The sequence below is a fragment of the Bos taurus genome, chromosome 20, assembly GCF_002263795.3.
Source record: "Bos taurus isolate L1 Dominette 01449 registration number 42190680 breed Hereford chromosome 20, ARS-UCD2.0, whole genome shotgun sequence".
Classification (NCBI taxonomy): Eukaryota; Metazoa; Chordata; class Mammalia; order Artiodactyla; family Bovidae; genus Bos; species Bos taurus.
The window spans coordinates 14,754,699-14,767,930 of record NC_037347.1 but is presented as its reverse complement, the minus strand read 5'-3'; the positions used below and the strand labels follow the sequence as shown (position 1 = coordinate 14,767,930).

Genomic DNA, 13,232 nt, shown 5'->3' with positions numbered 1-13,232 from the left:
AAAGCCAGACACAGTTGCAGTTTTGATCATTCAGTTCATTTATTAAATATCCACTAGGTTTCCAATAGATTTCCATGTGAGTAAGTTTACTTTTATTTGCTAATTAATGTGTTTCTACATTACATGAAATTATGCTAACATTTCAGGAGAAATTATAGAATTTATCAGTAACACAGATTAGCACACCTATGTCAGTGAGGAACAATGAGAAGTTTATGTCACATTACCAGCATTTCACAAGTTTCTCATTCTTGGAAGCAGTTATTTTTATAAGAGATGGTACTGGATAAGCTAAATCTCAGAGAGGTGGCCTTATGAACGAGAAGTGGCATGTTCTTAAGTCTCTTAGAAATCAACCCATGCCTTTTTTAGAGGATTTGCTGAGCACACAATGTATTATTGCCTTTATAAAAACTAACATTCGATAACAAAATATATCATGTATAATCTGCATGATAAATATTTTCTGTATACCAAGGGATAATCATAACAAAAATCCTTCACTGATAAAGTTCCTAAGGAATTTCTAGAATTAAAGTTATAAAGCAAACAAATTACTTCTCTGGTCCCGCCTAAGTCTACTGCAGTAATACCATTTAGACATCTAGAAACAAAACTACAGTTTCTGCAAATTAAACCTGCTTTAAAAGATTTTTTATTCATAAATATGATTTCTATTATAAGAATGGAGACCTGGTCCTATAATGGAATTCAATAGGAAAAAAAAGAATTAATTTTAAGCTGGCCCTGCTAAACATATCCACTGTGTTGTACAAAGTTTCTGTAGTTGGAAGACTAGCCTTTCAAGATGTGCCAAATACACTCTGATCTGTTAGGGTAGGGGGCGGGTAAGGAATGCTTTATTCCTCTCTGGCATGCAAAGCTCAGGGTTACAAACTTTTGATCATCAGCCTGTCCAAATTTCTACCAAGAGCTGGGAATTCTAGCACTGTCCACTAGAGGTTTTTATGTGATGATGGAAATGTTCCTTCTGTATCTGTCTTGTCTGGCAAGGTAGCCACCAGCCATATGTGGCCACCGGGCACTTGAAATGTGGCTAGTGCAACTGAAGAAATACTTTTTCATTTAATTTATCTACATTTCAGCAGCCACATGTGGCTAAGTTGACAGCGTAATTCCAGGTCATTATTGCAACATCCTACTGCCTGTGTTGCATTTCCAACTCAAAAGGAACACAGTTTTGCCAATGTTTAAATATTAAAATTGCTTAGAGTGTTTGTGAAGTCTGAAAGTTGAAACATTTCCACTACAAAAATGACATTTTATGTGGTTATAAAAGCAAAGAATTTTCATTTATTTTTTGAGAAAGCACATAAAGCGTTTGTGGGTAGTTCTTGATCTCAGATCCAGCTTTGATAAAAAAAAAAAAATCCCAGACAATTGGCTATCTTGATACACAGTTAATAATAGTTATATTACTAATTAGATGTTGCCTCAGGTGAAAATCTCAGTAGAGAAAGTAAAGGCACTGGTTAGTCTACTTTTGTCGCTTAAGACCAAGAGCAGAGGCCATAAAGAATAAGCAGGAAACTTAAAGAGACGGGCAGGGCCATCAAAATTCTCCTGATTCCCCAGACTCTTCCCAACCTTTCGGAAAGGCACGCTGGGGTTGGGCATGCATCATTGGTGGTGCTCTCAGGGAGGCAACCCAATTCTCTGGCACTCTGCAAAATTTTGGAGGAATTAGGAGGAGACAAATGAGGTCTGAAGACCCTGGGCTTTGCAAGTGAAAGTATCATTTAGGGGGCATAAAAAATCCCTACTATTCTTGGATGCCAACTGCCTAGGAAAAATCAAGTCTCAGCACTCGTATCAGCTGGAGTCCGTGGAGCACTCCCTGCTGAGCCAGAGACCCTGAGGGAGAGCAACACGGCTCACCGAGTGGACCAACTATGCGTGACACTGTGACTCTGAAGCAGCTGTGCTTCATAATATTCACAATACTGAGACAAAATATTGAAAGAAGGCTTACTGAATTATGATAGTCTGTACATTGAAAAATATATTTTAAATGATTTATTTTGACCAAAAATACTAACATTATGACAGAATATATTCTGTCAGTCAAAAATAACCTAAAATAAAACTAAAAGCAAAGCATTCCAAATTATGTACATACGCATGAATTCTGGGGATGGGTCTGATAAAGAAGACAATAGCTTTTCAGAAAACTTAAGTTACTGTAGCTTTTAGAAATAATCAGAACTTAGAAAGAAAAGTGGGCCTAGACTAAGACACCAAATAACAGAAAATCAAAATTTCAAATTATTCTTTATGTGGGCTTCTGATGAAAGCAAGTTCATCCTTTAAAAACTGTGAATTGGATTATGAAATGGATGGAATCAAACCTCAATAAAAGTCACTTCTTTCCTTGTTCGCTCTTCAGTCACTAAGTTGTGTCTGACTCTTTGCACCCTAGGGACCGTAGGATTTCTTTTCTTAAAACTCTCTGGTGGGGTCTCTTGCTTACAGATAAAGTCCAAGCTCCCAAACATGGAGCATAAAACCTCTTTCTCTTGTACCTAAGAACCTAGAATGGCGGTCTTGATTCTTACCACTCCTATCCTATAAAAGGCTTGTAATTCTTGACACACACACCCCAGCCTTGTCCACTGTGGGCTTTGTTCACAGTACTCATTCTGTCAGGAATTGCTCTAACTCCCACTCTCATCCTCAATCAAAATGTACTTCAGGCATTACTTTTTCTAGGCTTCTCCAGACTCTTAGGTACTCCTTGAAGTCTTCCAATTACTGCAGTTAATACCTAATGATGAGTTTGCTGATTCCCCTACCAACTAAACTTGGAATTCCTTTCAGGGAAGCAAATGTGTCTTATTAATCTCTGTATCCCTGGTTATTTAACATAGTGTTTGCCATGCTAAGTTCTCAATAAATGTTTACTGAAGAAAGGACTCAATGGCATTTATCTAGACTATTAATGATAACTCATCAATCTAGTTGAAGGTAACCTAAGGCATGTAATTTGAGAGGCTCATAAATACAGATACACACAGTTGTTTTACTTACTGATGTTTTAGCCTCAAAGAACCAAAGATGTAAACAGATATGTATTCTGTGACAAACTGGGGATCTCTCTGAGAGGTTTTAGCCAACAGATAATATGGAGAAAAGAAACAGGGAACTGGGTAGGGTGTAGGTCCATCAGCTCAAAAGCAATAGTCTCAAAGTGTTCAGACAATTGGGTTACATATACAAATCTAAAACTAAATCTAAAACTAAATTGTCTGCATCTAGTGAAAATGACATGCACTGAGTGGTAAGGATGTGAACCAAATGTCAATTATCTGCTTTGAGAAGTGACATGTGTTTAACAGCTATATTGATAAATTCAACCTTTACCATTACAGAATGCTACCTGCTTATCTGCAGCCATTTCTAAATGAATATAATAACTCATATTCCTAAATGAATATAATTTCTAAAATAATATTATTTAAATTTTACTAAAACATTGATAATCATATATATTAAGGATTACAAGGGATCTCAGAGATAATTTGGTACAGTATTTTATAGATGAAAGACATCAAAGCCCAGGGAAGGTAAATGACTTTGTTGAAGGTCACATAGGTAGTCAGAATAACTAGGATTTTGGGGTTTTTTACTACCAAGTTCAGTTTTCCTTATGCTACATATTGCCTGAGAGGAAATGTCACTAATTTACTCCTACAATATATTAGTGAGATTTTCATCCAATCTTAATAACAATAACAAGATCACTTTAGTAGAAATTATTTTAGTAAAAACAAATGTATTTTATTCAGGTGAGATCTTTCATACACTATTCTCATACTATTGGAAATTTAATCAAGAACTATTCCAAGATTTTTTTCTGGGAGTAAAAAAATTACACAACATTAAAATCTTTTAATTTGCAAACTCTAGTAGTTAATGAAGGCTGAATTTTATACAACTCTCCTGAGCCACTGAGTATACCACCATTCAAAAAACAAACCTGACAAGCCAATTTATTGTCTCTACAATTAACTAAAATAAAACTTACAAATAACTGGATTAACTCTGTGTCACTACAATAATCACTTTTAACCACATTACATACTCAATACAATGAGACCATCTATTTGCATGTAGCACTTTCTAATCATCTTTTTAAAATTGGAATTTTTTTTTTTACTTTTTTTATCCTGATAACCAAAGGACTGTATTTTCATAAAGTACTGTTTTTAAAAATAAACTACAGCAAAGGCAAAAGAAACTCTTAAAAATCTAACAGCTCTGTGTTTCTCTCCAAATAACTGACTAACACATTTAAACAAGTGGAGGTCTTTTAAAGGAGGCCACCGGACTAAGCTGGGTTATAGAAAAGCTACAAGTGTGACAGCATCCATGGCTGCAATGCTAGAACAGGGATATGGACTTGGCTTCCCTAGAGTCTGCGCCTGGTGAGCACTGCTCAGAGGAGCTATGAAGCTCTCCCAGTCTTACTGAGGTCATGCAGGCTAGGGCTGCTGGGTGAAGGGAGGATCAGCACACCTTTCCAGGCTGGGAGGTTACCTGATTTCATCATTATGAATACACCTATAGCTACGTATGTAGGCTAAGAATTTGTAACTGCACCCACAGTGAGGTACTCGGCAATCTTTGGTGCTATGCCATGATAACTAGCTGATTTTCAATGCTGCTACAATGAAAAGTATTTAACTTATAGGACGTAAGGGATATTGGAGTATTTAGCCAAGTAAGTAGCACTGATCATTGTGAAATTAAAAAAAATATAGAAACATTTATACCTACTACTATGTGTCTGACAATGCTGACTCATACAAAATTTTCATTACTATATAAAGGCTTTCATGATGTAACTCCCTGGCTCTTAAATTTTAAAAAGTACAGAATAAAATTCTTAATCCTAAATTTTTGTCACTGCTCCTGAGATTTATGACTGAAGTAAGAGAAACACCCCAAACTGGTCATATTATGAAATCATAAAGTCAATGGAAACCTGCTTCAAAACTACAAATTATTTCAGACAAATAAATATATATGTTCACATTTATAAAAAATTTCCACATTACTCATAGAAACAAGCTTCATAAAATTTATATACTGAATACAATAAAAATCAGTTCTAATGAAGATTTAGCTGTTGTCCTTCTAAATAAAAAAACTCTGTGTTTGAGGTATCTCTTTAAGACATGCCAATATGGCACATTTGTAAAACAACCCAGGAGTCTGTCCTAAAAATCCTGCCCAACACAGCATCATCTCTACCAGACTTACAAATAGGTTGAACTAGACTTGTCTTTTTAAACAAGGAAGAAATATTTTGTTACAAAAACGAAGGAGGCAGGTACTAAAAACTCTGCATCTCAGAAAACAGTGAAATTTTGTTATAAATATTTTCATTATCATATTCCTGCTGACACCATTCATTTAAAAAGTTCTAGTCAAGACCAATAGAGCAGCTTCATCTCCTATGACATCCAAAAAAAAAAAAAAAAACTAAGTGAAGAATTTCATTATCTTAATAGTAATATATTATCACAGGATATAAAGCTTTTAAAATTTTCAGCATCAAGCCTACCTCACTTTATCACTGGAAGATGGACACTTAATCCAGCAATATTCATTTATTGCTAGGTAGATTGCCTGTGTTGACTGTAGTAAAGCAATTTACAATCAGCTTATGAAGTAATAACATTAACACAGAAAGGAATACCAAAAATGATGAGTTTTGTTGCACAGATATCCATACTTGGGGCATGGCTATCAAGTAATAAGACTGATTCAATACTCTATAATTATAGCACATTAAAATATTGTCAGACAATAATGGTCCTATATATGAAAAAATGTCTATATGGAAATGGCTGTGATTTATTGCAAAGCATAATTATATGGAAAATTTCAAAGAATGTCAAATAATTTTCAAAAGTAAATTTTTAAATTTAATAGCTCAGGCCAGTCTCAGTTACTTTTTGGATATTTCAGAACTGTTAGGGGCAGAGGAATGCTTTTCCTTTTTTCTCTTCTTTTTGTCCTTTTTGTGATGCTTCCCCTTTTTCGACTTACTCTTTTTCTCCTTTTTCTTTTCTTTCTTCTGGTATTTTTGCTTCTTTTGTTTTGAAGTGTCCTCTTCAGTGGAACTAGATGAATAAGACCTACGGGTAATAATACATACTGACTGATAACTGTATTTATGGCTGATGGGTGCATTTAAATGGAATCCAGACTGCTTTGAATCCTTCTTGGAACAAGGTGAGAGTATAAAGAAACTCAAATGAAATGTGCCTTTTACATCTGTATGCTCTTAAAATACTGTAATCAGAATTTTTGCCACTTAGCCAGAGAAACTAGCAAAATAAATATCTCTATTCTGCTCAATTCCAGTTATGAGTTTTAAATTCAGCAAGGATGAAATAATTTTTCTGTGATTTTCAGTTTCTCATCCTGTGTACCTCAGTTTACCCTTCAAAGTCTTTCTTATAAGGCAAAGAAAGTGGCATTTTATACACTCTCAGTATATACACAATTCACTGTATATACAATAACTTGTTGGTTTATTCTCTTAAAAGAGCCACAAAGAATGCAAAAATATAAAAAGAGCTATAATTGTACCTCCATATAAATGTATGAAAGCTGAAAATCGGCAAAATAAAAGCACTTCTGTTATTTCTTTTTTATTTTTCAAGTTAAAGTACTTGATTCTTTTATATACAGAGTGATACAGATGAACAGTTGCATTCCATAATAATTTTCAGTAGTTACAAAAGGATACTTTTAAATGTATAATCTAAATAAATGAGAATGATTTACCCAAACCCCAAATAAGTAGAACAAAACAGAAACTGAGTTAATTTATAATAAAAAAGGTATCCCAGAGTTAGATGAGTGATCTAAACATGGGAAGTTAAAACTCAAACTAAGAAAATCTGACAGACACACAGGAGAAGGAAAAGGAAACCCAGGAGACCACAGGTTGTGTCTGTACAGAGACTCGCTGTGCGGATTCCTTGACTGCCTCCCTTGATCAGGGGCCCTGAGTCTCCTGGGTTTCTGGAACAGTGTGTTCCTTCCTTTTCCTTGTTTACCCTCTCAGACTCTGGCTCTCTCCTGAGCCTAGTTTCTCATGTATTCTCTTGCACTCTCTTCAGTTCTGTTTTTCTCAACTCTTGTCTGCTTTCCTGTTTTCAAGAACTTCTTGACCTCTATGTTCTGACCAGAGCTGCTTCTCTGCCTATACTGTTTTCTTTGCCTTTTTGGTCTTGGATTCTCTTTTTTAAGGCAGAAGGTTAAACTTTAGCATAGCAACTACATTAAGTGGCATTATCTTTGCTAAAACTGTACTTAAAAAAGTTCTTGTAATTCTGGGCTGTGTCTGAATGAGGTCTGTGAAGCCCAAGGTAAATAATATGTTACTCTAAAATCAGTATATGAAAATTTGGAAGAAAATAGAAAATCTCACTTTTCCTACAAGGAATCCATTATGTTGTAGTAGTGCAAATAACAAAACAATACACTAATCAGACTACGTGATACATTGAGCTCTACCTTCCTTTATTAGTTCTTACAAACATTGTTATTTAACTCTCAACACCTGAAAGTGAGTTAACTTCCAATATGTATACTAGCCGAGGTGTCAGAGTTTATATATTTCATGCTCCACAAAAACTACAGAGACAACACCTGACATGCAGAACCTACTCTGTCAGAGAACTAAGGTCCAAGCTAGATATTACTACCTGCTAAATACCTTAAATAGTGCCTATATGTACATGCTTATTCTGGTATAAATGAAAGTGCACTCATAAACCAAGGAAGAAGTTGCCTCTTAAGTCTTTGGATCAATTTCTTTAACCAGTTGCTGTCAAAAGAGTTGACAGTAAAAAAAAAATCATAGGTAGTTGAGAATTCTGAAGACCTGAAGGAATTTTTTGCATGACAAATAGGTACACAAATCCAATTAATCAATTAATTAATTTCATTAATTAATGATATTCTGAGAATACTGATATTTAAGCCCCAACTTCATATATATGAGGACAAAATGTGTATGTGAAGAATTTCAACATATGTCCAAATTAAAACTTGACTAATGTTCCATAATTTAAAAATTCTAGAACACAAATAGAATACATAAAAGAAGCAGTGTGGCTGTTATTTATTTATATCTTAATTTGCTCCAAAAAAGAAAATTTAAGGTATTTGAGTGCTGACTCTATTTTTGAATCCTGACATGAAGGATTTTGTTATTTTACTGAAACAACCGAATTCTCTTTAATATTAAATTAACAAGACTGTGATATGAAAAATAAAATTTTTTAATCCATCCTATATTCAGTCCTGTTTAAAAAAAAAAAGTTTAAAAAATACCTCTTCCTTTTTTTTTTCAACTTGATTTTCTCTTTGCTTTTTGCTTTTTTCTTTTCCTCTTCTTCATTAATTCCTGTGTGTTGAGGGGAAAGAATCAGGTCACCATCAGTTCATATATTATTGTGGTATGTAAGCATTTTTTTTTAAAAATTGGAGTACAGCTGCTTTACAGTGTGGTACAACAAAGTGAATTAGCTGTATGTACACACACATCGCCTTCCTCTCACCACCCTCATCCCACCCTCCCCACTGAGGCCACACAGAACACCGAGGCTGAGCACCCTGCACTGTGCCACAGCTTCCCATCGGCTATCTGTTTTACACGTGGCAGTGCACATTCGGCAATTTCAATCTTCCAGTTCGCCCCATGCTCTCCTCTTCCCTGTGTGCCCATGTCTGTTCTCCACATCTGTGTCTACTGTTGCCCTGTAAATAGGTTCATCCGCACCATTTTTCTAGATTCCATATATATCCATTAATATATGATATTAATATTTTATACATTTAAAAATTTGGTTGTTGGTTGGTGAATTTCACTGGTCAGGATCTGCACTTTTCTTGTAACAATGCCCCCTTTCTTGATTATTTTTACTCATTAAAAATCTAATAAAAACACTATACCTACCTTTAATACAAATTTCAAATCAACTACGTATATTTACTAAAAACTAAAAACTAAAAAGTATTTCATTTCTAATACCTAATCTAGGTTGAAAGTTTGGTGGGTACTATTTCAGGCCTTATGAAATGAAACAACACAATCATGTATAACTTAAAAAAATTTTCCTTTTCAAGCAAAATTAGGATCACGAAATCCTAGGGTAATGGGACAATAACAATTAATATTTATGTTGTCAGTATCTAGGAAGGAGAGAATACACACTATTCTCTAGCTTGATTTTCAAATACACAATTTGGTGTGTATTCTTCTAGGCTTTCTCTATACATAACTAAATATAAACATACATTCACATATACAAATAAAGTTACGTGTAAGTCTCAAGTTTTTTCTCATCTGAAAAATGTAACATATATAATATTTTTCACTTACTTATTTCACTTAACACTTTTAAAAATATTCATTTATTCTAGCACTATTTGCTGAAAAGACTTTTTCTACATAGAATTGCCTTTTCACCTTTGAAAAAAATCAGTTGAATTGCTTCTAGGAAGATGAAGTAGACATATTTTTCCTATTCCTCTCATTAAGTATAACTACACATCCCAGACATAACAAAAACAAGCATTAAGAAGACTCTGAAAGGTGAAAAGGCAGACACTAGCTAGGGTTCTCGTATAATCTAGAAAACAACCCAGTACTGAGTTCCCTGAAATATCTTTTTACTTTATACAGTACAGCCTTAAGATCTGGCAACCTGGCAATGTCAACAGGTGGAGACAAAAATGCCCCAACAAGAATCTGCTCTTTCTAGTCAAAGGACCAGAAAAGAGACAGCATAGTGACAAGAAGTTTTTAGATAATAATTGCCATTCTCCAGCCAAACACCACAGAAAAAAATGTGGTACCACCCACATCATCAAAGACTGAGTGGAGAACACAGACTTCCTCCCTTGTGAGGCTGTGATACCAAACATTTAAAGGGTTAATACAAATTTTATATAATCTTATCTAACAAACAGAAGAGAATGAAACCCTTCTCAATATTCTATGAAGCTAATGTTACTCTGATACCAAAATCATATTAAAATAGTACAAAATTAGAAAAAAAGACTAACATCTCTCATGAACATGGATGCAGATAACTGTTAACAAAACATTAGCAAAGAGAATTCAGTATTTAATATTTTTAAAAAATTATACACCATGACAAAATGTCACTTATTCAAGGTATGCTAGGCTGACTAAATATTCAAAAATCAATTAATGTAATCGACTATCTTAATTCTGAAAGAGATGGGAATACCAGACCATTTGACCTGCCTCTTGAGAAACCTGTATGTAGGTCAGGAAGCAACAGTTAGAACTGGACATGAAACAACAAACTGGTTCCAAATAGGAAAAGGAGTATGTCAAGGCTGTATATTGTCACCCTGCTTATTTAACTTCTATGCAGAGTACATCATGAGAAACGCTGGACTGGAAGAAGCACAAGCTGGAATCAAGATTGCCAGGAGAAATATCAATAACTTCAGATATGCAGATGACACAACCCTTATGGCAGAAAGTGAAGAGGAACTAAAAAGTCTCTTGATGAAAGTGAAAGTGGAGAGTGAAAAAGTTGGCTTAAAGCTCAACATTCAGAAAACGAAGATCATGGCATCTGGTCCCATAACTTCATGGGAAATAGATGGGGAAACAGTGGAAACAGTGTCAGACTTTATTTTTCTGGGCTCCAAAATCACTGCAGATGGTGATTTCAGCCATGAAATTAAAAGACGCTTATTCCTTGGAAGGAAAGTTATGACCAACCTAGATAGCATATTAAAAAGCAGAGATATTACTTTGCCAACAAAGGTCCGTCTAGCCAAGGCTATGGTTTTTCCAGTGGTCATGTATGGATGTTGAGAGTTGGACTGTGAAGAAAGCTGAGCACCAAAGAATTGATGCTTTTAAACTGTAGTGTTGGAGAAGAATCTTACAAGTCCCTTGGACTGCAAGGAGATCCAACCAGTCCATCCTAAAGGAGACCAGTTCTGGGTGTTCATTGGAAGGACTGATGCTGAAGCTGAAACTCCAATACTTTGGCCCCCTCATGCGAAGAGCTGACTCAATGGAAAAGACCCTGATGCTGACAGGGACTGGGGGCAGGAGGAGAAGGGGATGACAGAGGATGAGATGGCTGGATGGCATCACCAACTCAATGCACATGAGTTTGGGTGAACTCCAGGAGCTGGTGATGGATAGGGAGGCCTGGCGTGCTGCAATTCATGGGGTCGCAAAGAGTCAGAAATGGCTGAGCGACTGAACTGAACTGTATTAACAGGTTAAAGAAAAACTGTAGGATCCTATCAACTGATACAGAAAATGCATATGGCAAAATCTGACACCCATTCATGATAAAAATTCTTTCAAAATAGGAATGGAGGGACACTTCCTCAACTTGATAAAGAGTGGCTACAAAAAAACTGACAGCTAACTGCTAAGGTCTGAATATTTCTGTCCCCTAGGGTTGGAATCCATGTAAGAATTCATCTTCACTGCTCTTTCTCAATATAGTACTCTAAGTTCTAGCCACAACAATAAGTCAAGAAAGGGAAATAAAAGGCTTACAAATAAAAATGGAAGAAGTAAAACTGTTTTGATATGCAGATGACATGATGGTTTACATAGAAAATTACAAGGAATCTACCAAAAACTCCTAGAAATAATCAGTGAGTTCAACAAGGATAAAAGATAAACATACACAAATAAACTGCATTTCTATATACTTGTAATGGACATGCAGACAATGAAAAAAAACATCATTTACAATTTTTCAAAAAAGAAATATTTATAGATATAAATCTAATAAAATATGTAGGATTTATATGCTGAAAATTAAACAGTGATAAGAAAAGAAATCAAAGATCTAAATAATTATAGAGACATATTATGTGGGTTGGAATGCTCAACATAGTAAAGGTGTCAATTTTCCCCAAATTGATAAACATGCTTAATGCAATGAGTATCAAAATCCCAGCAAGATTCTTTGCAGATAAAAACATTATTCCAAAATTTTTATGGAAAGGAAAAGAAACTAGAATAGTTGCAATAATTTTGGAAAAGAAGAATAAAGTAGAAAAACTCAGTCCCTCCATCTTTAGCTACATTAATCAAGAATGGGTGGAGGGCTAGACACACAGATCAATGGAGCATTATAGACAATCCAGAAACAAATCCACACAAATATGATCAACTATTTTTGGCAAAAGCAGTTCAATGAAGGAAAGGCAGCCTTTCAATGAACAGTGCTGGAACAATTGTTCATTATTAAACAAAACACTAAGTGCTCTAAGTTTCATATCTTATATAATAACTCAAATGGATGAAGGACTTAATGTAAAATATAAAACTATAAAAACTTTAGAAAAAAGTAAAGGAGAACAAGAGATAGGTAAGAAGTTACACTTGAAAGCAAAGCATAATCTACGAGGAAAATTAATAACTTGGACTTAATAAAAATTGAAATCAATTGCTCTGTGAAACACCTATTAAGAAGATGAAAAGACAAGCTACATATTAGGATAAAATATTTGTAAACCAGGCATCTAACAAAGGACTTATATAAGTACACTAAAAACTACTTGCTTTCTCCTGGCTATTTTAATTATATTGTATCATTAAAAAAAAAAAAAAAAAAAACTTAAAATATTCAAGACAGTTGGTATAAGATCTCTCTAGCTCTAAGGACTAAGGAAGAATTCAAGGAGCCCCTAGGATTACCTAAAGGATGCAGGTCAAGGATGCATTCAGTCACTCACACTGAGAACTGACCCTTTCAGAGATTTTGAATATCATCATCAAATTATCAATGGAACTAACAACCACAGACTCTACACTCCCTTCCTCTGTGTGCTTCAGACCCCACTCTATGGTTCATTTGGGTAGGGGTTACTGGGATTCCTTTGCACTGTTCACTTAAGAAGGCTTTCTTATCTCTCCTTGCTATTCTCTGGAACTCTGCATTCAGTTGTGTATATCTTTCCCTTTCACCTTTGCCTTTCATTTCTCTTATTTTCTCAGCTATCTGTAAGGCCTCCTCAGACAACCACTTTGACTTCTTGCATTTCTCCTTCTTGGGAATGGTTTTGGTCACCACCTCTTGTACAGCCTTATGAACCTCTGTCCATATTTCTTCAGGCACTCCGTCTACCAGACCTAATCCCTTCAATCTATTTGTCACCTCCAGTGTATA

General features: G+C 34.9%; 1 protein-coding gene across 2 annotated transcripts in view; it reads right to left on the bottom strand.

Annotated features, from left to right (window-relative positions):
- Positions 1-14: 14 nt before the first annotated feature.
- The window catches only part of SREK1IP1 (SREK1 interacting protein 1), a 41,318-nt gene continuing 28,100 nt past the window's right edge, over positions 15-13,232 (bottom strand). The window contains exons 3-4 of one of the 2 annotated variants that reach the window (XM_005221483.5): positions 8,377-8,449; positions 15-6,164 (exon numbers count right to left, since the gene is read on the bottom strand). In XM_005221483.5, the coding sequence (XP_005221540.1) occupies positions 5,975-6,164; positions 8,377-8,449 (263 nt within the window). In that variant the 3' untranslated portion in view covers positions 15-5,974. The remainder of the gene's footprint in view (positions 6,165-8,376; positions 8,450-13,232) is intronic. The other variant, NM_001206619.1, reaches the window with a different exon arrangement.